Here is a 25,779-nt window from a genome sequence, read left to right as displayed (position 1 = left end):
AACATTTTTTGGTCTTGTTGATTCCTACTCTGGATTCATCTGATTAGGGCTATTTCAGTGCGATGGTGGAGCGGAAACCAGATGGAGAATTCAGATATGGAGTTGAGGGAAGGACAGACAAGGATTTGAGAAGCAACACATGGTCAAAGATTTTGGAGAGGAAAGGGAGGTTAAAGATCTTTTTTAGTTGGGCTAGTCCAATTATGAAGGAAAAATGGCAGCAAGAAACACTTAGAAAATTTATTTTGGAGCAATTTGTTTACATCCAATTCTACTTAAGTAGTACAGAACTTGAGTATTGCTGAGAAAAGACACGTGTTGCTGAAGCTTTTCGCCTTGCACTCATCAGTACAAATCACAAGAATAGCAAATGTAAAGGGAACAGCAGTTTATACTTCATGAGAAGAGAGTGCTGATTGGTTGTCAAGTGGACTCTGTTAGAGGTGTCGCCATGGAGAATGCACCAGTTAACTGATGACTGACAGTTAACTACCAAGCTTTGTTTAAATTCAAAGCAGGCAGGTTTGTCAAAGCATTGCTGAAATTCATGTACGACATTACTCATTTGTGTGATAGTCAGAACGTCTTTTTGGCTTGACGGCAGCATCCTGTTAGTGGCGAACACCACTCGTCTTGCTACTGTATCATAGCAACTTGAAGTGGCTAGCTTCACTTTTGCTCAAATTTTTAAGATCCTTACCCTTCCAGGGTAATCTGAGGTAGATTAGGCACTTGCAGTGCTGATGTGATGCTAGGTATGTAGGTTGTACGTCCTAAAGATGGGCGGATCAATCAAACAGCATGTCCCTTGAGCTGTTTCCAACAGGCAAGGCACCAACCACCCCGTGCTTGCAAAAGTCAAAACAGTGTCCAATATAAGATTTTTTTTTTTTTGGAAAAATATACTTTATTCATAAAATATCTGGAAGAACATTCCAAACCATTTCAAAATCACCATCACAAAAGTACAATTGGATTCAATAGCGATGGCTATAACCAGTTGAGCCCATACCATGGGGTACCTAACACCGTCCGGGTGACGGTGAAAGACAGCGAAGGAGGAGCACCCATGGATCAGGCCTTCTTCATCAAGCGGATCCTGTTGAAGGCGTGTGGATTTGAAGCGGAGGAGATCTACTCACTGCAAGACTTCCCCAGCGCTGGATGTTTCGACGTGACTTCCAAGCGTGTGGCAGCTTGCGTCAAGTTCCTGAAGGTGTTCGAGGAGAAGAGAGACCAGCTGGAGATGAAGATCCTGACGGTGGAGCCGCTCTTTGCTCTGCCGTTGCAACGGGACCGTGTGGTGACTGTGCATCTCTACAACCCCTACGTCCGTGTCGCCAACTTGTTCACCTTCCTCGCCAGGTACGTCGACAAGGTTGGGAGCTGCACCGAGGTTAGAGACGCCTTTGGGATTTGGACATGCAAACGCCAGGTAAAGGTCACGTTCAAGACCGATGGTAAGGGAGCCATCTTCCACCCTCCTTCCAGCTTCGCTATTGGGGGAAGCCGTGGCTACCTTGTCTACGCTGGGCAGCCCAAACTTTGTTGCTCATGCGGCAAGTCTGGTCATGTGGCGGCCAACTGCAGCGCGCCCTCTGCAAGAACTGCAAACAAGAAGGGCACCAGACAAAGGACTGCAAACAGACTAAGTGCTGCATAAATTTTTCCACGAGGGACAGGTGATACGGCACGGTCCAACTACTTGGAGCGTTCCGCGGCAGCGTGGCCAGACCCATCCTTCGCAACACCGGGGACAGGTAGAACCTCAGCACGTAGTGACGCTTGGTGTTTGCGTACCGAGGGTCTACGCACAGCTTGATGCAGCCACACACAAAGGTGGCCATCGGTATGAGGGCGATGTTGGGCACGTTTTTTCCCCCTTTATCGAGAGGCTTGTACATTGCGTCCCTGCGGACACAATCCATTTTCGACCTCCAGATAAAGCGAAAGATGGCTTGGGTGATCGCCATCGTGCAGGAGTCTGGAATGGGCCAGACCTCCGCCACATAGAGCAACAGCGAGAGTACCTCACACCTGATGACCAGGTTCTTACCCACAATGGAGAGGGAGCATCGCTCCCACATGCCCAGTTTTCTTTTCACCATAGCCCTCACTCCTTCCAGTTTCTAACGCATGCCCCGGTCCCTCCGAACCATATCCCCAGCACCTTCAGGCCGTCAGCCCTGACGGTGAAGGGGACAAAGGATCGGTCAGCCCAGTTCCCAAAGAACATGGCCTCGCTCTTCCCACGATTTACCTTGGCTCCCGAGGCCAGTTCGAACTGGTCGCAGATGCGGATCAGTCTGCGCACCGACAGCGGATCCGAGCAGAAGACGGCGACATCGTCCATGTACAGGGAGGCTTTGACCCGAGTGCCTCCACTGCCTGGGATCGTCACTCTTATGCCCAGATCCTTCCTGATGGACTCAGCAAAGGGTTCTATGCAACACACAAAAAGGCCAGGGGAGAGAGGGCAGCCCTACCTGACTCCAGATTTAATAGGAAAGCTATCTGATTCCCACCCATTGATTGAGACTGCGCTACTGATAGTGTAGAGCAGTTGGATCCAATTGCGAATTCCCTCCCCAAACCCCATTTTGGAGAGCACATCCACCATGTAGGTGTGTAATATTCTGTCAAAGGCCTTCTCCTGATCTAGGCTGATGAGGCAGGTGTCCACACCCCTGTCCTGCACATAGGCAATTGTATCCCTGAGCAGTGCGAGGCTGTCAGAGATCTTCCTGCCTGGCACAGTGCAGGTCTGGTCAGGGTGGATCACCAATTCCAGAGGGGGCTTGACCCGATTGGCAATGACCTTGGACAGAATCTTATAGTCCACATTCAACAGTGAAATGGGTTTCTAATTTCTTATTTCCTCCCTTTCCCCCTTGTGTTTGTAGATGAGGGTGATGATGCCTTTCCTCATGGATTCTGACATGCTGCCGGTCAGAAGCATACTCTCGTACACTTCTAGCAGGTCTGGGCCCATCCAGTCCCACAGAGCCGAATAGAACTCCGCCGGCAAGCCGTCGCTTCCGGGAGCCTTACTCTTCTCGAAGGACTCAAGAGCCTTAGTTAGTCAGGAGTTAGCGGTTTGTACAGGCTCTCCCGTGTACTGTCATCTAAGACCTCTGTGATAGAGGACAGGAAGAACTGGGAGGCCGTGCTGTCTGGGCTTCACGTCATACAATCCGTCATAAAAGGATTTGCTGATCCTCAAAATGTCGGACTGCGATGACTTTACTAAGCCGTCTTCTTCCTTCAGGCTGCTGATCACAGAGCTCTCTCTGTGTACCTTTTGGAAGAAGAAACGTGAGCATGTCTCATCCTGCTCCACGGAGCAGACTCTGGAACGGAAGATGATCTTGGAGGCCTCCAAGGTAAAGAGCGAGGCCTGCTGGCTCTTCACCTCTTGGAGTTCCCCATTGACATCGACCCCATCGACTGCAGCCGGAGCAGATTCTGCATGTTTTTCTGGAGTCGGGACGTTTCCTTCTGTTCCTTTCTAGCTTTCTGGGCACCTTTGAAGATGAAAAACCTCTTGATGTTTCCCTTGATCGCTTCCCACCAGTGTGTCAGGGGCTCAGAGGGGTTTCACGGTTCTCCAACCTTTGTAATCCCTCTTGAGCTCCTCAATGTTCTCTGGGGTCAGCAGTTGCACGTTTAGCTTCCATGCCCCCTGCCCACCCTCTGGTCTTCCTCTAAGTGACAGTCAGCCAATAGGAGGCAGTGGTCAGAGAAGAACACTGGCTTGACACCGGTGGATCTGACTGCGAGCGCACAGGACACAAACAGGAAGTCTATCCTGGAACGGATGGACCCGTCTGGCTGCGACCAGGTGTATCTACGCTGCGCTCTGTCTGCAGTGTTGCTGAAGACGTCGCGCAGCTTGGCATCCTTAACTGTTTCCATCAGGGATCTGGACGTAGCGTCCAATCTGCTGTTGGCCCTGCCGGATCGTCCAACCACATCGATGATGCAGTTGAAGTCACCGCCCAGAATGACCGGCCTGGAGGTCGCCAGCAGCAGTGGGAGCTGCTGAAAAACCACCAGCCGCTCGCCCTTTTGCCGGGCGTACATGTTAATTAACCGGAGTGGAGCATTCTCGTACATTACATCTGCTACAAGGAGGCGCCCGCCCACCACCTCCTTAACCTCGGAGACGGTGAAGTTGCCTCCCCGCAGCAGAATACCCAGGCCGGAGGAACGAGAGTCGTTTCCTCCCGACCAGATCGATGGCCCATGGGACCACCATCGTGACCATTGCCTGTAGGAGCTGAGGTGTGGAATCGCACACTCCTGCAGAAACAACAGGTCAGCTTTGACCTTGGCAAGGTAGTCCAAGGTCGCAACACATCGCGTAGTAATTTAATGCTACATACATTTATGGATACAATCTTTACACCCATTTTAAAGCATTTAGTCTCTTACCAAACCTGTTACCTCTGAGAGTCCCAGACCTTTGGTCTGCTCCTGCATACCCATAGTGTTCACAAATTTCCTCACTTTGGATGGGCTCAGGAAACTGTCCTGAACCTCCCCATTGGCAATGTTCTGCTCAGGTGGCATTTTGGAAAAAGAAAGTAGATTGTGTATTTTGAAAGTGTACATACTTCAATGAAATGTCATGTTGGTGTCATAAATTTCAAATAATTTCATTAAAGGACACACAAGATTTTAGAAATTTCAGTACACAAGGCTATTCAGCATAATACATTTAGGCTGATGTTTGGACCTACTAAGACTACCAACATTAATCCAATTCCCTGCTTTTTCCCATTCACTTTTAGTTTTATTTATTTAATTGTCTCTTAAATGTCACAATTGACTTTGTTTCAGTAGCCACTTACATGAATAGATCCCATATTTTAATATCGCATTCCTTTAAATAATAAACACCTGCTCTCTCATTTGATTCTGGTACTAACTTTACACCCCTTACTATGAATTCATTGGTTAGTAGAACTAATTTTGCACTATTTACCTTCAATATTTTCTGCTCTAGTGAATGCATCCCCACTTAATTTCTTTTCTAAAAATGTAACTCTGCCTTCCCTTCTCTTGCATCATCACTAGTGAAACTCCATTGCACCTTTTTTGTGGTTTCAGTATTCTTTCCAAAATTAGGTTTGCAAAATTGCACCCTCTAACTTCAAGTGTAGCTAAGCAATCTCTTCTATTCTTAGTGTACAATATTTCTTTAAATAAAACTCAATCCCATTGGCCCCCTTTTCTACCTACAATCATACTTTTAAAGGTCAGTATGTCCACTGTTTAGATCTCTGTTTTTCTATCTCATTAAAATGAATATTAAATTTCCATTCAGTTATTCTCTCAAATTTACTACTTTTAGTGATAACAGAATTCCATACCTATTAAAAAAGAACTAGTTTATGATTGTTAGAATAACACGCAGAAGAAATCTTTCCCCACGATTTGTTTTGCTGTTGTGAATGAAACAATTATTTCATTTATATTAATGGATCTTATATTTTAACAGCCCTTTAATATTTAAAATAAATACCTCATCTCATTTTATTTGGCTACTAACTCAGCCATTCTACACCTACTACCAATTCACTGATCAACGGCACTATCCTTTTTCACCTGAAATTTCCAAAAGCTTTTCTACAAATATAACACCCAATCCTTGGTAGCCTACACAAAGTGCAAGATAGGTGTTATGTTGTAGAGAGGGTTTTCAATGTGATCTCCAATGAAGTAAAGAAGCCATAAGTAATACATCATAAATAAAGCTCTCGGTAAATCTGTCAGAGTTGAAGTACAGCTGTTGTTCTGGGGTATTTGGGAGATGGGTTATCTGTCTTTTTAAAGGTATTATAACATTTACTTCTGTATTTCTGGATCATCTTGCATGACATCCAAAAGGTCAGATAGACTACCAATCTTAATCTAACTTTTAAACTAGTCATTGAATCTAGAATGGCATTGTCAGATGCTTGGAAATAGATGGTCTGTCATCTAGGAAATGGTGAATTATGTAAGGAGACAAAGAGGTTACTTGAAGTTCTGTTATCCCCAATTTTTATCATTATTTTCTTTTCAGCGAGCCTCTCAATCATCTTCAGTTGCAGGAGTCAAGCATGCTCAATGAACAATAAGTATCACTGAAGGAATTTGAGGTAAATGATGATTCCTCTGCAGCCAACTCCAAATCCTGTTTTTACCCAATGTATTAACCATATTCACTTCCACCCAGAGTGTAAGGGTGGCAAAAACAAGAGCAGGTACTCTTGATATAATTGATGATTACAGTGTTATATTTAAGGATTAGTTTCAACTGTCAATATAATTCAAAATTAACTAAGATGCATTTCTGCATTCACTTTGCATTATAGCATTTGTTTTAGATGAATGTCAGATTAATATGAATTTTGATTTTTGTGAGGTGAATAGACTTCCAAATAAAGAAACTGTGTAAATTAATAACAAAAAGTTGGTTGAGTATCTCATTAGGATCAAGTTTTATAGTTATAAGAATAAATAAAATTGAATTTGGAACACAATAGTTTTTATTTGCTGGGATCCTAAGAAAGTCAGAGTCACTGAAGTCTACAGCACTGAAAAAGGCCCTTCGGCCTATTTTCCAGCACCTTCCTGTCAAGAAAAAGAACAAGTGAAGACTCAATAATATAGATTGTGAGCTTCTCCAAGTTTTCTGAAGTTTTGCACAATTTTGTTATAGATGGGGCCAAGTCTATGATAAAATGGAATAACCTTTTCTGTTACGTGCTTTTTATGTACTTACCACCATACAATACCATCTTTAATCATCAACAATAATACAACTATCCTTATATTCAGGAATACTCCATATTTGTTTCAAACAGAATGGATATGTATAACATCAGCATGTTACTATTTATGCAATCGCATCTACATTAGAAGCTTTTCTTTTTTATTATGTTGGAGGAAGTACTTTGGCGTATTCATGTGAAAGTGGTGAATGTGTTCACTGTTGTGTCCAATCATAAACGATCCAAATCTAGAAAGGAAAATACTAATAATAGTATTAATTTAATAGTGTCTCAGAAAACAAAAGAAGCAATGCAGAAGAGGACATCTCAAATTCTTTCACAGTACATTTGAAGTGTAGCCACTGTTCCAACATGGCAAGGGACTTGCACACCAGAAAGTGTATCAAACAGCTGTGAGATAAATGACAAATTAATCTGTTTTTATTTTATGTTTTTGTTTATGATTGCTACTTTTGATGCCTTGTATATCTGAACTCTCAGATCCCTCTGCTTCTCAACCCCATTTAGACACTTCCTTACCAAGGATTAAGTGGCCTCCATTAGCTCATTTCTAAATGTACCAACCCACACTTTATATTGAGGTTCATTAGCTTGTTTGTCATTTACATACTCTTCAAATTTATTAATGTCTTCCTGTATTTTGTCACAGTCCTCCTGCATTAACTACAGTCAACAGTTTGGTGTCCTCTGCAAATCTTAAAATTTGTTCCAATTCCCGCATTTAAATCATTTATGTAAATTGAGAATAACAATGGGCCCAGCACCAATTCAACATTTCCACCTTTTTCCAGTCTCAGGTGAGTTTCAGGCTCCAGACAAGGCAGGCAGCAAGCAGCTTCATGTAAAGCAAGGAAGCTTCAGGCTCCAGGCAAGGTAGGTAGCAAAGCAGCCTCAAGCTCCACAGGCTCCAGACAAGTAGCTTTAGGCTCCAGGCTCAACAAAACAACATGCTTCCACAAGCCCCAATTCAATTTTTCTCTGCTGACCAGCATCTAGGTACATACATGGTCACAACCAATGAAATACATGTGTGCAGTCTCAATGGATACATGTGCACAGAAGTCATATAGTCATAGTCATTACAGCACAGTAGGATGCCAATTGGCCCACTGAGTCTATGCCGACTGTCTTTACAGCAATCCAATCTGTCCCCTTTTAGCTCCGAAGAAGGGTTGTACGTCTCGAAACGTTAACTCTGTTTCTCTCTCCACAGATGCTGTCAGACCTGCTGAATTTTTCCAGCATTTTCTGTTTTTGTTTCCAATCTGTTCCATTCTAGCCCAGCAACTTTCCCTTAAGGACCCATTTAATTTCCTTTCAAAATAATTGACTGTCTTCACTTCCACCACCCTCATAGCAGTAAGTTCTAGGTCATTACCATTACCACTTGCTGTGTAAAGAAAAGTTCTTCCTTGCATATTCCCCCCCCGTCCCCGCCACATTATCTCTTATCTAGAACTTTAAATCTGTGTCCCATAGTCCTTGTACCATTAGCTAATGGGAACAGCATTTTTTTTTGTTTACCATATCCCAACCTGTCATAATCTTGTACACCTCAAAGATCTCTCCTCAACTTCCTTTGCTCCAAGCAAAACAATCCCAGCTTTTCCAGCCCAACCATGGAATCATTCTGGTAAATCACATCTGCATCTCAAGAACCCTCATATCCTCCCCCTACTGTATTTGGCCTGAGTTCTTACTTGAAGAATTCATTTAACATGCATCATACTCTTTTTTTTCTTCATATTCTCTATCTCCCACATCATCCAAGGGGTCATGGCATTCGTTCCCCTACCATCCCCCTCCTTGGAATATACCCAATCTGTACCTGAAACATCTCTTCCTTAAAATCACCCATTGTTCAACTACAGATTTTCTTGTCAAACTTTGGTTTCATTTTAGCCTGGTTTGATCCCTCTCATCCCATTGAAGTTAGCCCTATTCCAATTCAGAAGTTATACTTTAGGTTGTTTATTTCTTTTCTCCATTACTAATCTATATCTTCTGATATAACCAAGTACTCTTCCACAGACACTTGGTCCACTTCAGTCACCTCATCACCCAGCGCCAGATCTAGCAATGCCTCCTTTGTTGTTGGACTGAGAACATACTGGTCAAAGAAGTTCTCCTGAACACTTCTGAAATTCTTCCCGCTCCCTACCCTTTACCATTACCCCAACTGATATTTGGGTAAAGGCCCCCAAATATCATCACTCTATAATCGCCACTATAGTTTTTCCAATCCCTATGATTTCTCGGCAGATTTGCTCTTCTATTTCTCACTATTTGGAGGCCTATAGAATATTCCCAATAGTGTTAACGAACCCCTTTTGCTTCTCAATTCTAACCAAATGCATTCTCTCCTTGCCGCCTCAAGGGCATCCTCTCTTTCCAACGCTACAATGTCTTCTCTAATCAGTACTGCCATTTGATCTCCCTTTTTTCCCTTCCCTATCTTAAATGAACACTTTGTATCCACGAATGTTAAGTGTCCAGTCCTCACCATTTTTAAGTAATAAGAACAAAGTACTGGAACAACTCAGCAGGTCTAGCAGCATCTGTGGAGAAAGAGACACAATTAACGTTTTGAGTCTAATGTGACTCTTCGGAACTGAAGAGAAGTAGGAATGTGATGGGTTTTATGATGTTGAAAAGGAGGGGGTAAGGGACAGGTGCAGCAAAAGAGAAGGTCAGAGATAGGTTAGAGGGTGGAGGAGATTAGATGACAACAATGTCATGGAACACCTTGAATTCTCCCACCCCCCACACCCACCCAAGTGCCAGACTATCTTGTTCTCATGTTTTTGCTTTCAGACAGCACTGATCTTTATTCTGCTATTAACACCTACTCTGGACCAATGCTTTGTATCTTTAATACTATCATTACCACTCCCTTTGTCTTGTGAAGTAGACGTGTCAGAGACAGTGCACAGATGTCTAAACAGCTTGTCTACCTGCGCCTTCAGGCACAACCTGCCCTGCATATGGCAGAGTCAGCAGACCATGTAGTAGACTTATCGGCCATCTCGCAACCCATCAAAGCCAGGTGGAAGCCAGAGGGACTGCCCAAGAAGAAGGTTCTAAACCTGTCTTTGTATTCCTCATCACCCCTCTTGGTCTGCTTCTAGCTATTATTGTATTACTTCCTTCTCTAATACGATCCAACACTTGTACTCCTATATGTACTTTATTCCTTCTTTTCCACTTCTATATACTGGTGCCCACTCCCTGCCAATTTAGTTTATACCCTCCCTCACCACATTAGTGAACCTCCCCATGAAGACGTTGGTCCCAGTCCTGTTGAGGTGAAACCTCTTTATTTTGAATAAGTGCCTGCTGTCCCAGAACTGGTCCCAATACCCCAAGAATCTGAAGCCCTTCCTGCACAAACCTCAAGCCATGCATTGATCCTACATCTTTCTAATTCTACTCGAGTACCTAGCACTGAAAGTAATCCAGAGATTACTACCTTCCAGGTCCTACTTTTTAACTTCCTCCCTAGCTCCTAAAAACCTGGCCATAGGCTTGCCTTTTTGTCATTGGTACTAATGTGTACCACAACTTCTGGTTCACTCCCCTTCTCCCTGCAGAGCATTCTGCACTCTCTCCATGATGTACGTTACCCTGGCACCAGAGTGGCAACACAACATGCAGACTCATGATGACGGTTACAGAAACACCTGGTGGCGTAGTGGTATTGTCGATGGACTGGTAATCCTGAGACCCAGAGTAAAGCTCTGGAGACCAAGGTTCAAATCCCACCATAGATGGTAGAATTTGAATTCAATGAAAATTAAAAGTCTAATGATGACAATGAAACCATTGTCGAATTTAGGGAAGGAAATCTGCCATTCTGACTCCAAATCATACCTTACAGATCATGCCCCAGACACCACCATCACCATCCCTGGGTATGTCTGTAGTAATACAATTGACTCTTAAATGGCCTACCAAGCCACTCGGTTATATCAAAACCACTAAAAAGTCAATAAAAAGGAATGATGGATGAAAATAGGATGGATCACCTAGCATTGACCTAGTCACTGGAAACGACAACGGCAAACCCGGGCCTGTCGACCCTGCAAAGTCTTCCTTACAGACGAGTCAAGCAACAGCCTGATATAGTCATACTCACAAATTATACCTTACAGATCATAGAGTCATAAAGTTATATAGCACAGAAACAGGCCCTTAAGCCCATTGTGTTTGTGCTGCAAGTCAAGCACCTATCTATTCTAATCCCATTTTCCAGCACTTGGAAAGGCACCCGTAACCCTGTATGCTATGGCATTTCAAGTGCTCATCTAAATACTACTTAAATGTTATGAGGGTTCCTGCCTCTACCATCCCCTCAGGCAGTGTATTCCAGGTTTCAACTACCCTCTGGGTGAAAATTTTTTCCTCTAATCCTCCAGCCCCTTACCTTAAATTTATGCCCCCTGGTTATTGACACCTCTGCTAAGGGGAAAAATTTCTTCCTATCTATGCCTTTCATAATTTTGTCTCTTATCAGGTCCCCCCTCAGCCTTCTCTGTTCTAAGGAAAACAACCCTAGCCTTTCCAGTGTCTCTTCGTAGCTGAAACGCTTCAGCCCAGGTGAACATCCTGGTGAATCTACTCTGCAACCTCTCCAGTGTAATCACATCCTTCCTATAGTGTGGCGACCAGAACAGCACACAGTACTCCAGCTGTGGCCTAACTAGCGTTTTATACAGCTCCAACATAACCTCCCTACTCTCATATTCTATGTCTCAGTTAATAAAGGCAAGTATCCTATATGCCGCCTTAATCAACTTATCTACCTGTGCTGCTGCCTTCAGGGATCTGTGGGCATGTACAATAAGGTCCCTCCGATCCTCTGTATTTCCTAGGGTCCTACCATTTATTTTGTATTCTCTTGCTGTGTTAGTCCTCCCAAAATGTATCACCTCACACCTCTCAGGATTAAATTCCATTTGCCACTGCTCTGCCCATCTCACCAACCCATCTCTCTCGTCCTGTAATCTAAGGCTTTCCTCCTCGCTATTTATGACACCACCAATTTTCGTGTCATCTGCGAACATCCTGATCATACCTCCTATATTCACATCTAAATCATTCATCTACACTACAAACAGCAAGGGTCCCAGCACCTATCCCTGCAGTACACCACTCGTCACAGGCTTCCAAACGCAAAAATAACCTTCAACCATCACCCTCTGCCACCAAGCCAATTTTGGATCCAAGTTGCCCTGGATCCTATGGGCTCTTACCTCCTTGACCATTCTCCCATGTGGGACCTTGTCAAAAGCCTTACTGAAGTCCATGTGGTCTACATCAACTGCACTACCCTCATCTACACAACTAGTCACCTCCTCGAAAAATTCAATCATATCCCAGATGCCACCACTGCCATCCCTGGGTATGTCCTGTCCCATTGGCAGGACAGACCTAGCAGAGGTGGTGGCACAGTGGTATACAGTCAGGAGGGAGTTGCCCTGGGAGTCCTCAACATTGACCATGAACCCCATGAAGTCTCATGGCATTAGGTCAAACATGGGCAAGGAAACCTCCTGCTGAGTAACCCCCCCCAGCTGATGAATCAGTACTCATCCATATCGAACATCGCTTGGAGGAAGCACTGAGGGCAGCAAGGGCACAGAATGTACTTTGGGTGGGGAACTTCAACGTCTATCACCAGGAGTGGCTCGGTAAGCACCACCACAAACCGAGCTCGCCAAGTCCTAAAGGATATAGCTGCACGACTGGGTCTGCGGCAGGTGCTGAGAGAACTAGCGAGGGAAAAACAAACTTGACCTGATCCTCACCAACCTGCCTGCTGCAGATGCATCTGTCCATGACAGTAGGAACGACGACCACACTGTCCTTGTGGAGATGAAGTCCACATTCACATTGAGAAACCCCTCCATCGTGTTGTGTGACACTACCACCGTGCTAAATGGGAGAGATTTCGAACAGATCTAGCAACTTGAGACTGGGCATCCATGAGGTGCTGTGAGCCATCAGCAACAGAGTTGTACTCAACTACAATCTGTAACCTCATGGTCTGGCATATTCCCCACTCTACCATTACCATTAAACCACGGGATCAGCCCTAGTTCAATGAAGTGAAGGAGGGTATGCCAGAAGCATCACCAGGCTTACCTAAAAATGAGATGTCAACCTGGTGAGGCTACAACACAGGACTACTTGCATGCCAAACAGCATAAGCAGCAAATGATAGTCAGAGCTTAGCAATTCCACAACCAGCACAATAAGCTCTGGAGTCCTGCCACATCCAGTCATGAATGGTGGTAGACAAATAACTCACTGGAGGAGGAGGCTCCGCAAATGTCCCCATCCTCAATGATAGAGGAGCCTAGCAAATCAGTGCAAAAGACAAGGCTGAAGCATTTGCAACAATCTTCAGCCAGAAGTGCAGAGTGGATGATCCATCTTGGCATCCTCCGGAAGACCCCAGTGTCACCGATGCCAGTCTTCAGCCAATTCGGTTCACTCTGTGTGATATTAAGAAACAGCTGAAGGGACTGGATACTGCAAAGACTATGGGACCTGACAGTATTCCGGCAATAGTACTGAAAATGTGCTCCAGAACTTGCCATGCCCCTAGCCAAGCTGTTTCAGTACAGCTACAATGCTGGGATCTACCCACCAATGTGGAAAATTGCCCTGTGCACAAAAAGCAGGATAAATCCAACCCGACCAATTACCATCCCATAAGTCTATTCTTGATCATTAGTAAAGTAATGGAAGGGGTCTTCAACAGTGCTACCAAGCGGCACTTAGCAATAACCTGCTCACTGATGCCCAGCTTGGGTTCCGCCAGGATCACTCTGCTTCTGACCTCACGACAGCCTTGGTTCAAACATGGACAAAAGAGTTGAACTCCAGAGATGAGGTGAGAGTGACCGATCTTGACATCAATGCAGCATTTGACCGAATGTGGAGTCAATGAGAATTGGATGGGGGGGGGGAGGGGGATGTAGAAACTCTCCACTGGTTGCAGTCATACATAGCACAAAGTAAGATGATTGTGGTTATTGGAGGTCAATCATTTCAGCTCCAGGACATCACTGCAGGAGTTGCTAGGGGTAGTGTTCTAGGCCCAGCCATCTTTAGTTGCTTCAACAATGAACTTCCTTCCATCATAAGGTCAGAAATGGGAATGCTTGCTGATGTAAGCACAATGTTCAGCACCAATCACAACTCCTCAGATACTGAAGCAGTCCATGTCCAAATGTAGCAAGACCTGGACAATATCCAGGCTTGGGCTGACAAGTGGCAAGTAACGTTCGCACCACACAAATGCCAGGCAATGACTATCTCCCAACAAGAGAGAATCTGACCATTGCCCATTGACACTTAATGGCATTGCCATCGCTGAATCCCCCATATCAACATCCTGGGGGGGTTACCATTAACCAGAAACTGAACTGGACTGGCCAAATAAATACTATGGCTACAAGAGCAAGTCAGACACTAGGAATCCCGAGGCGAGTAACTCACCTCCTGTCTCCCCAAAGCCTGCCCACCCTCTGCAAGGTTCAAGTCAGGAGTGTGATGGAATACTCTCCACTTGCTTGAATCAGTGCAACTTCAACAACACTCAAGAAGCTTGACACCATCCAGGACAAAGCAACTGGCTTGATTGGCTGCCCTTCCACAAACATTCACTCCCTCCACCACCAACGAACAGTGGCAGCAGTGTATACCATCTACAAGATACAATGCAGGAGTTCAACCAAGACTTATGAGGCAGCACCGTCCAAACCCACGATCACCACCTAGAAGGATGAGGGTAGCAGATGCATGGGAACCACCTGGAAGTTCCCCTCCAAGCCATTCTCCATGTTAACTTGGAAATATATCACCATTCCTTCATTGTCACTGGGTCAAAATCCTGGAACTCCCTCCCTAACAGCACTGTGGGTGTACCTACATCATGGGGACTGCAGTGGTTCAAGAAGGCAGCTTACCACCACCTTCTCGAGGACAATTAGGGATAGATAATAAATGCTGGCCTAGCCAGCGACACCCACATCCCGTGAATGAAAATAAATCAAATCTCCTATAATCCGTGCATTTCTAACCTTTGCTGTTTTGCCCCCTGTGCAAACCCATGTCCATTACAGCTATGGTCTGGACTGCACCCTTTTGAGGTGTTGTCACTCTCAGGGGTCTCGGGCTGATTACCGGTTTTAGAGTGGCACATACCCCGAGGACTGCATATCCTGACTCTTCCAGATGGTCACCCATCTACTATCCTGAACTCTTACTGCCTAACATATAAACCAGGAAACTCTCAGCTTCCCTGATTCTTGCAGTGACTCCAACTGCCCCTCAAGCTCAGACACTGAGATTAAGTAACTGGCAACACTTAGAATGGAATGGTTACAGCACAGAGGGAGGCCATTTGACCTGTTGTCTATGCTGGGTCTCTACAACAGCAAATCAGAGTCCCGCTCAATTGCCTTTCTCCCATAGCCCTTCATGTTTTTCCTCCAGATAGTTATCCAATTCCCTTTGGAAAGCCACAATTGAATCTGCCTCCACAGCACTCGCAGCCAGTGCATTCCAGATCCTAGCCACTTGCTTCGTAATAAAAAGATTCTTTTTATGTTGTCTTTTGGTTCTTTTGCCATTCACCTTAAATCCTTGTCCTCTGGTGGAAGTGTCATGAACCAATGTGAACAGTTGCTCCCTATCTACTCTGTCCAGACCCCTCATGATTTTGAACACTTCTATCAAATCTCCTCTCAACCTTCTCTAAGAACAATAACCTCAGATTCTCTATCTATATTACTAAAGTCCCTCATCCCTGGAACTATTCATGTAAATCATTTCTGCACACCCTTTCTCATGCTTTCACATTCTTTCTAAAGTGTAGGGCCCAGAATTGGACACAATACTCCAGTTGAGGCTGAACCAGTGTTTCATAAAGATTGACCTTAAATTCTTTGCTTTTGTTTCCTGCCCAGGATCCTGTATGCCTTATTAACCATTTTCTTGCCCTGCCACCTTCAATTATTTATCTCCCATTCTGCCTCATTCACCAATTCCACAAACCAGAATCCTCTGTCTTCTAAGACATAATGCATAACTGATAATGGATAGGGTTTTTAAAAAAGTTTATGTAACGCCTTTCCAGAGGTAGTAATTTTGTTTTTGTAAAGAGCTCTGACCTGTTAGAGATTGAATAAGCCACTCATGGTGTTTCTAAACTAAGTCAATCTCTATTTGTTAATGTTTGGGGGGAAAAAGGTAGCAGCTCAAATTTTTTTATACCACGCCTCTGATTTTTAATTTTGTCTCTTGATTTATGAGATGGTGGAGTTGGCATGTTTGCACAGTACATGGCCAACCTGTGCTATTTTATCAGGCACATGAGGACCTCATTGAAATTTTAAAGTTAGAATCTGATGGTGTAAATTTAGGCCTAACTACACTTTAACCACCAGCAGCAAAGGTGGCAGCAGGTGCTGGTGTTACCAGAGAATCCCAGGAGTGAGAAACAGCAGACCCAGAACAGGTTCGATATTTTTATTTTTCAAAGATGTACTCCGAGGGATGGAGGGTTGGTTACGAGGAGCAGGAATTTTTCCACAAATAATCCTTAAACCCCTCCTGCCCCAAGTTTATGGATCCCTAACTGCCCACCAGTTTGGTATAATTGATGTCAGCTTTTCGAGGGAGTCATATCATGGTTACTTAATGAGACCTGAGAATTAAAATGGACCAGGCTTCACATTAGCAATTCAGGTTAACGCTTGAACCATCAGCCTGTGCTCACTGTTTGACCCAAGTTAATTTAGGAAATTGATGAGTTAAAGAGCTTTAATGAGTTTTCAAACATTACATTTATGATCCTGCTCACATGAATCTTGTAGTTGTTAAGGCTGAAAATTAAATCTAAAGTTGCTCTGGCAGACCATGAGGGATACAAAATAAATGTGTATATTTCTGTGATCGATAAATAAGTTGATGCTGAAAAGGTTAAATAATTTAGTCAGATCTATAATCAGCTAGTGAGAAATAATAACTGAGCAAGGGAAATTATGCAAAACGAATCCAATCCTAAAACATTCCAATGCAGAAAGCCAAGTGCCTTATTTAATAAAAAAGATTTCCTATTGATTCAGTGACTGGCTGTGAAAATGAATCGGAGCAAGTATTCAATATCAGGTGTTACTACACAAAAAGAAATAATGGTGCAGACATTAAGGCACCAATTTTTCTGCTGTGTTGGACAAGAACAGTGCACCTGAAATGTACTGCTCTTCCACTGACCCAAGAGCAGATATGCCAGCTCTGGTGAATTTATCATCAAACATGTGATTGTTAAATAATATTAAGCCTCATTCATGATCTCATGACAACTCTCAAATCTCATTACTTTTTTCTGCATGAAGCATCTGGCCTAGCACCTCTTTCTGCTCCCAGGAATGAATGAGAATAGGCAACCTAGGGAATCTCTCCTCACCATGCCCTTCATTCCTTCCCATTCCACCTCTTACCCTGCTGGGGAATTAAAACAAATAAAACTAAGCCTAGGAAGGGAGGGCGACTGGCTAAATGAAGATCGGATTACATTCCACAATCAAACATGCCATTTCTTTCTCTGCCAGCCTCTTCCAAAGTGCACCTCTCCCAATGTGCTAACCACAATGCAATATTCCCTGCTACTAACCTGGAGTTAAAGTGAATTTCTTCAGGCACATTTTTAGGATCGGTTTCAACTTCATCATTATCTTCATAATGATTTTGATCATCAGGAATCCGAAACTTCGCCAACTGGACTTCTGTATCACTCAGACCACCGTGAGAAATGCGGGCATAGCCCAACCTAAAGTAAAGGTAAATATTTGCTAGTGGGCTAACCAGTAATATTTGTGCATTATTGCAGCTGGTATCTTGACAGACAAGTTAAAATAACAAGTGTAGTAGAGACTTTTTCTTAAAAAAGGAAATTGATATGCAGCTTGTGCTTCTTTAGCTGTCTTCATCTGAATAGTGGAATGGGTGCTTTAATTAGCCTCAAGTTAGGAGAAAAAATCTCCCAGCTTTTAGCTAAGGTATAAACTTGGATAACAAAATGAATTGTGAGTCTTTCATCAACAGAACCCAATTAAATCACTTCCAGTATTATCCAGAATTGTTACAGGATTCCTTAGTTTTCCTACTTTCCTGTATCTGATCATAACAATATGTAAAGAAATAATTATATATTCATCTTGGCAGAATAGAATATACAATATTAACATTTTGAAGGTTAACTAATGGAATCCAGTCACTAACATGCATATCCTGGGATCCAAACTTTCAGTGCCAGGTTCTGGAAGGAAGATAATTTGAAGCAAATTCTTTTTGCAATTAAAAGTTTGAGAGTTTAAAGTTTTGCCTCATAACCTGCTACAGCTGACTGATGCCAAAAGGAAGATGGAGGTGGTATTCAAAGAGGCATTTTGATTACTTGCCACCCAAGCATCACTTTGAATTCTTGTTTATCCTCCAAGACAAAGATGAGCATATTCCTATTCTGGAGTGTTTGGTATGTTTCCAGTGGCTACATAGGTGGGCCAATCTACACCCGTAAGGTTCTTCTGAAAATAGAACAGGATAGCGCAGATGATTGAGTTTTGGATGAGTTGCTGGCTCAGGATTTTCTCTCCTTACATTTTTCTTTTTGCCTCTGATATGCACTTGCTTTCAAAGGATGTCGTTTTTTTAAAAAAAAATTTGGTTGCACCAGGTGCAGCAATCCAGGGCGAGCTTCTCCCAAGACTTGAAGTCAATATCAAAACTCCAAGGTGAAGCTTTCACAGTGTTCTTGTAGTGTTTCCTTTGACTTCCATGATAGCGTACCCCAGACTCGAACTCTCCATAGAAGATTAGCTTTGGCAAGTGAGTGTCAGGCGTTCTGGCCACATGACCAGCCCAAATCATTTGTCTATCTCAATGTGGTGTGGATGCTTGGCATGCTAGCTTGAGAGTGTCTCGTATTTTGTCCTGATATTCAGAAGCTTCCAAAGGCAGCTCAAGTAAAAGTGGCTGAGCTTCTTTGCATGATGCTGGTATACAGTCCAAGTCCCGCATGTGTAGAGCATAGTAGGCAGGACTATTGCTATATAGACTTTCAGTTTTGTAGGCAGACTTAGTAGTTTTCATTTCCAGACTGATGTTCGAAGGCTACACTTGCTTTGACAGCTCGAGAGAGACACCGTGCTGCTGAAATAAGTGAACTTAATCCACTGCTGGCAGGTTCAGGTCATGGATTAAAACTCTGGGCTCAAGATTGGGCTTTCCTGGAGCAGGCTGGTAAGCTATCACCAGAAAGAAAGCTAACAACTAATCCACCATCCACCAAAACATCACTTTTAAGTTATCTATCTCTTAGATGTCAGGACATGCAAATAGGATCCAGTCAACCCATATTTATGAGAAGGCCGCTAGCCACCCTTTCAACCAACCTTTAAAAGTCACTTAGATAAAAGCAAAAAACTGCGGATGCTGGAAATCCAAAACAAAAACAAAAATACCTGGAAAAACTCAGCAGGTCTGGCAGCATCTGTGGAGAGGAGCACAGTTAACGTTTCGAGTCCGAATGACCCTTCAACAGAACTAAGTAAAAATAGAAAAGAGGTGAAATATAAGTTGGTTTAAGGGGTTGGGGGTGGGGGGGGGTGGTGGTTGTTGAGACAAGAAGAGCTGGATAGAGGGCCAGTGATAGGTGGAGATAACCAAAATATGTCACAGACAAAAGGACAAAGAGGTGTTGAAGGCGGTGATATCTAAAGGAATGTGCTAATTAAGGATAGAAAGCAGGACGAGCAAGGTACAGATAGCCCTAGTGGGGATGGGGTGGGGGGAAGGGATCGAAATAGGCTAAAAGGTAGAGATAAAACAATAATGGAAATATACTTAAAAATAATGGAAGTAGGTGGGAAAAGAAAACTCTATATAAATTATTGGAAAAAACAAAAAGGAGGGGGAAAATCAGAAAGGAGGTGGGGATGGAGGAGAGAGTTCATGATCTAAAATTGTTGAACTCAATATTCAGTCCGGAAGGCTGTAAAGTGCCTAGTCGGAAGATGAGGTGCTGTTCCTCCAGTTAGTGTTGAGCTTCATTGGAACAATGCAGCAGGCCAAGGAGGGACATGTGGGCACGAGAACAGGGTGGAGTGTTGAAATGGCAAGCGACAGGGAGGTCTGGGTAATGCTTGCGGACAGACCGAAGGTGTTCTGCAAGCGGTTGCAGAACACTTTCGGTCTGTCCGCAAGTATTACCCAGACCTCCCTGTTGCTTGCCATTTCAACACTCCACCCTGCTCTCGTGCCCACATGTCCGTCCTTGGCTTGCTGCATTGTTCCAGTGAAGCTCAAAGCAAACTGGAGGAACAGCACCTCATCTTCCGACTAGGCACTTTACAGCCTTCCGGACTGAATATTGAGTTCAACAATTTTAGATCATGAACTCTCTCCTCCATCCCCCCCACCTTTCCGATTTTCCCCCTCCGTTTTGTTTCTTCCAATAATTTATATAGATTTTTCTTTTCCCACCTACTTCCATTATTTTTAAGTGTATTTCCATCCATTGTTTTATCTCTACCTTTTAGCCTATTTCGATCCCTTCCCCCCACTAGGGCTATCTGTACCTTGCTCGTCCTGCTTTCTACCCTTAATTAGCACATTCCTTTGGATAATATCACCACTTTCAACACCTCTTTGTCCTTTTGTCTGTGACATCTTTTGGTTATTTCCACCTATCACTGTTCCTCTATCCAGCTCTTCTTGTCCCACCGCCAAACCAACTTATATTTCACCTCTTTTCTATTTTTACTTAGTTCTGTTGAAGGGTCATTTGGACTCGAAACGTTAACTGTGCTCCTCTCCACAGATGCTGCCAGACCTGCTGAGTTTTTCCAGGTATTTTTGTTTTAAAAGTCACTTGTTTTACAGCAGCCAGAATCAGGGGAAAGAGTTCCAGTTGTCCAAATTATGGGAGCAAGGCAGTGGAATCACTAAGGGAGCCAACAAGAGAGAAACTCAGCAGAAGCAGGAGTAGAATATGGTGAACAGAATTCAGTGCAACAAGAACTGTTCATGTCTGCATGCAGTTGCAGGCGCAGGCCACTGTGTGTCATTGTGGAGAAACCCAAGTCTCAAGCTTTTGTTAGTCATTAGCCATGTCGGTATAGTTAAAGCACAATGGGAGTTTCTGTAATTCATGATGGTCCAGCAGAACTACAGTTGCAAAAAATTTTTTTAAATGCAAGTGTAAGAAAAATATTGATGATCAAGCATCAGAAAGGGAAAAAAATAGGCTAACATTTTGGGTGCAAGACCTTTCAAGGTTGTTAACTTGTCTTTGCTGGTGATGGAGGATCTGCAGCAGCTTCCTTTTGCATTTTCTGTTTTTATTACGGCTTCCAGTGGCGTTTCCAGGATGACATCCTACATCTCAAAATTACTGAGTTCAAGAAATAATTGGAGACATTCCATACACACAGACTGGGGAGAAAGGGATGTGTACTGTAAGGTAGAAAAGAATAGGATGACAGAGGAAGACATATTATTGACCATCTGCTGGGAGAGAAGAAAGACTCTGTTAGAAGAGATGCAGCAAGTTCCTGGATATCTTTTTTCCAATTGGTATATTACCCTGGATATCAGAAAAGGGCAAGGAGGGAAGGAAATCACAAGTAACACTACTGCAGAGAGGCAAGGCAGCAAAGGTTTACAAAAGTAAATAACTATAGGGGATTCATCATTAGATTCTGAAACCTCAATCGGCTTCTTCTCTGTTGTGTGATTCTATGTTATGAAGGCAAGTGATGAAGTTGATATAAAACAGGATGTCATCTGCAGAGAGGAATATTTCATGTTCTACACCCCATGAATGTGGTGATTTGTTCATAATGGTGCTATAGATGGAAATCATAAAAGGGGGATAAGTAATATCCTTGCTTGGCTATTTGTTGAAGAGGGAGTGCAGAGATCATGGCCACTTAAGCATACAAAGAAAAAAGGTTGTCGTAGAAAATATGACCATCATCTTATGAAAGTGTCCTTAAATACTACTTGCTCAAGCAAGGCAACAGGAAGATGCACCCTTTCCGGATGAAGATTTTTTTCTGCACCCAACAACACTGAGCATGTGCCAGCATTTAATTCATAGTGGCTCTTCTGCTTCCACCCACCACACTACTCACTAATGCTGCAAATTAAAAAGAAAATAATTGAAACTGACTTGCTGCTGAAGTCTCTCTATCTACCTCCATCAGCCACTTGCACCATTGTAATTTCATTGGAAGTATGGTGGGGGGAAAGAAAACTATTTCTGTTGTACTTCTGCCAGTTAGGTCGCAAAGAAGGAGTCTCTGAGTAACTTATGGACCCATTAGGAATAAATGTGAACAATGTGCTGATTTTACAGTTTGTTCCCTTCTTTGTAATTTCACAGGCACTTCATGCAAATAGAACTTGCTGTGGAGCAAAGACTTACTTTGGAAAAATATGGGGAAAAAACTTCAGCAATGTTCATAAACGTACAGCAAACGCAGACTTTCTGTTATCACAGAAGTCCAACTCACTGGTAACATATAAATAATTTACGTCTTAAACATTTGTTAAAATCAATTCAGAATTAAGCTTGAACCCATTTGCACAAAATGTTTTGGGCATGGTTTGAAGAGTTCAGTATATTTTACCATTTTGTTCCTAGTCACTGCAAATTTCTCTTCTAGATTGAAACGCAGCTGCAAACAGATTGCAAGACTGAGACACGTGCAACAGACACACTCAGTTCTCCAGGTAGATTGTTGAACAATGATTTTTTAAAATTATGACGATAACTATAGATTCATGAGCCAATGCTTATTCTTCATTCTTATCAGATAACTGGTCAGAACAATTAAGCCAAAGTATTGCAACTAACCTTATTAGTCCACGGTACATGATGTACTCGCACCATCGATCTGGATCAGTGTGATCTATATCCTAAAAGAATGATCAAGGAAAATGTTTAACATAATGAAGCTATAAACAGTCCATTTTATTTAACTTTCTTTACAATCTACTGATTCACAATCACATCAAATGAACTTTCTAGATTCCTCTAAAAGATGTAGAATTGCACACTATACTCAAGGATGAGAATGGTTGAATACGAAAAGGTCTGAAATTTTTTTGTGATAAGGAATCATGTCATTGTTGGGGGAAATTTAAAAATGCTAAAAGAGAACACTAAGAATTTACTGAAAAACCCTAAAATCTCCAGGTAGACATGGATGCTAAACATATTGACTGCTGAAGGTAAGCAGATGGACTTTGCACACAAAGGAGCTTTGAGTTTTGTGTGATTTACAAAGTTTCAAGAGATGAGCTAATATCTAGGCACAGACAGAACCATTCCAGTGGTGCAATGGTACGTTGAAGCCTTGAGAGCTGGACTGGAGATAAAACATAACATAAAGTTAGTTTAGGTATACTCCTCTCTCAGATAGGGAAGGGGCAGATGGTTTTAGCTTAGATATGGGCAAACATACAATGGACAGAGGGGTCTTTGATGAAACACCAGCAGTCTTGAGTTGTGAGAACAAAGGTCTTGCGTATGTGTTTTAATTTTGATTGGATAATATAATTATGTATACACCCTTTAGAATAATTGGTTAGCAGAATCGTTTGTTTATGTACTCAATAGGATAGTTTTAACATGACACCTGTGTGTCAGTTACCATGTGGATATGTTCAAATGTATTGTGATAAGAAAAAGTATATAAGTTACGAGACTTTGTAATTACGGCAGAGCGCCACTTGATGGACTAAGAGGCTGCTCTCCCTGCATATGCTTGTACAAGTTTGAATAAACCGTCTTGTTCGAGAATCCAAACAACGGATGTCCTGACCTGAGACCTGGTCTGAGCCGTAGTTAAGAGGGCAGCTGCCCCACGCGAAAGCCAGATCAACCCAGGGTCTCGGGGAAGGAGGTTGAATCCCACCTACAGTCGTTCTAACATTTTTTATGACCTGTAGTGAATGTAAAAGCTTCTAGGCCACTTAAATAAGTGAAATTATTAGCCTTCAAATAGGAATTTGTTATCCTTTGTTTACCTTCTATTACCAGCAAGATGACTGCAGACCAATGCATTTGTATAAAATCAGCAAAGTGACCTCATCATTTCAGCATTTAGTGCAGTTAATGTATGTAATACCAGATGAAGTCTGTACTAACAAGAGAACATGACCTTGCTGGATTATGTACATGCAAAGCAAAGGACAACGACAGTGCTTTACAAGCTATTGTCTAATATAACCCTATTTTAAGTCACCACCACTTTCAAGGGCAATTAGAGATAGGCAACAAATGCTGGCTTTCCCAGCAATGCCCACATCCCATGAAAAGTGGAGGCTACAGCAGAACCGTTAAAATTAAAATATTAGAACATAATATTAAGAGTAATGTCACTTTTACACCGTTTGCTTTCGTGGATGTGCTCTTACCTTTACATTTCCAATTTTTCTAATCTGTATATAGTCTCTGGAGCCAGGTGCAGAAGTAATGTAACCCAGAAATACAAGTGGCTGTGGGATTTCCTTCAGTAAGCTGGAAATGTACTGTGCCTGCAACTTCCTGTCTAAATCATCCCTGTCAAAAGCAAATAAGTTGAGGAAACCTTGTAATACAAGAACAATTGAAATGTTGAAATCTGCAAAAAAAAACTAGTTTTTGGAGTCTGTATGAATAGACAATAGTCCCTGATTCTGTTATCTTACAAAAAGTACATATTTCTATCAAAGGTGAGTGCAAGGTCAGGATTGGCTATGATGGCCCCATGGCTGAATCATTTGCTGACACCCACAGTTTAGTCTCACATATAAGAACAAAACAACATAAGAAACAGGAGTAGGCCATTCAGCCCCTCGGGCCTGCTGCACCATTCAATAAGATCATGGCTGATCCAATTGTGGCCTTAACTCCACTTTCCCGCCTGCACCCCATAACCCTCGACTCCCTTGTCAATTAAAAATCTGTCTAACTCAGCCTTGAATGTATTCAATGACCCAACCTCCACTGCTCACTGGGGAAGAGAATTCCAAACACTCGTGACCTTCTGAGAGGAGAAATTCTTCCTCATTTCCATCCTAAATAGAAGACCAGTTATTTTTAAACTGAGCCCCCTAAATCTCGATTTCCCCCTTGAGAGGAAATATCCTCTCAGCATCTACCCTCTCACGACCCCTCAGGATCTTGTATGTTTCAAAAAAATCACCTCTCATTCTCCTAAACTCTAAGTACAGACCCAACCTATTCGACCTTTCCTCATAAGACAAACGTACCATCCCAGGAATCAGTCAAGTGAACCATCTCTGAAATGCTTTCAATGGAAGTATATCCCTCCTTAAGTCAGGTAAACTGTCCACAATACATATGGTTTCACCAATGACTGTACAGTTGTAACAAGACATCTCTACTGTTTTACTCCATCCCTGTCACAATAAAAGCCAATACTCTGTATACCTTCATAATTACTTGCTGTACCTGCAGTGACATTTTGTGATACATGTACAAAGACACCAGGCCCTTCTGTATTGCAGCATTCTGTGGACTCGCTCCATTTAAATAATGTACTGTTTTTCCATTCTTTCTGCCAAAGTGGACAACCTCACATTTTCCCATATTATATTCCATCTGTCAAATTTTTGCTCACTTACTTATCCTACCTTTATCTCTTTGCAGACTCTTTGTATCCTCCTCACAATTTGCTTTTCTATATATCTTCATTATAGTCAGCAAATTTGGCTACAATATAGTCGGTCCCTTCATCCAAGTCATTAATACAGATCATAAATAATTAAGCCCCCAGCACTGATTCCTGGGGCACTCACTAGTTAGTTTTCCATCCTGAAAATGATCCATTTATACCGACACACTTTCCTGTTAGTTGGCCAGTCCTCTACTCATGCTAATATATACCCCCAACACCATAAGTTCTTCTGC

General features: G+C 42.8%; 1 protein-coding gene and 1 long non-coding RNA gene across 4 annotated transcripts in view; one reads left to right on the top strand and one right to left on the bottom strand.

The window, feature by feature from the left end:
- Positions 1–25,779, top strand: part of LOC144684108 (uncharacterized) — a 39,310-nt gene that overhangs the window by 2,455 nt on the left and 11,076 nt on the right. The window contains exons 1-3 of one of the 3 annotated variants that reach the window (XR_013577409.1): positions 17,551–17,636; positions 22,243–22,374; positions 22,526–22,592. This is a non-coding gene — a long non-coding RNA (uncharacterized LOC144684108). Of the gene's footprint in view, positions 1–17,550; positions 17,637–22,242; positions 22,593–25,779 lie in introns of those variants that run through there. The other 2 variants (XR_013577398.1, XR_013577403.1) reach the window with 2 other exon arrangements.
- Positions 6,569–25,779, bottom strand: part of LOC144683990 (PGAP2-interacting protein-like) — a 130,848-nt gene continuing 111,637 nt past the window's right edge. The window contains exons 13-16 of the mRNA XM_078547654.1: positions 24,282–24,426; positions 22,717–22,778; positions 17,470–17,625; positions 6,569–7,009 (exon numbers count right to left, since the gene is read on the bottom strand). Of these exons, the coding sequence (XP_078403780.1) occupies positions 6,901–7,009; positions 17,470–17,625; positions 22,717–22,778; positions 24,282–24,426 (472 nt within the window). The 3' untranslated portion in view covers positions 6,569–6,900. The remainder of the gene's footprint in view (positions 7,010–17,469; positions 17,626–22,716; positions 22,779–24,281; positions 24,427–25,779) is intronic.

Source organism: Cetorhinus maximus, chromosome 1 (genome assembly GCF_964194155.1).
Source record: "Cetorhinus maximus chromosome 1, sCetMax3.hap1.1, whole genome shotgun sequence".
Lineage (NCBI taxonomy): Eukaryota > Metazoa > Chordata > Chondrichthyes > Lamniformes > Cetorhinidae > Cetorhinus > Cetorhinus maximus.
The sequence above is the reverse complement of the archived record's forward strand: the minus strand, read 5'-3'. Positions and strand labels throughout refer to the sequence as shown.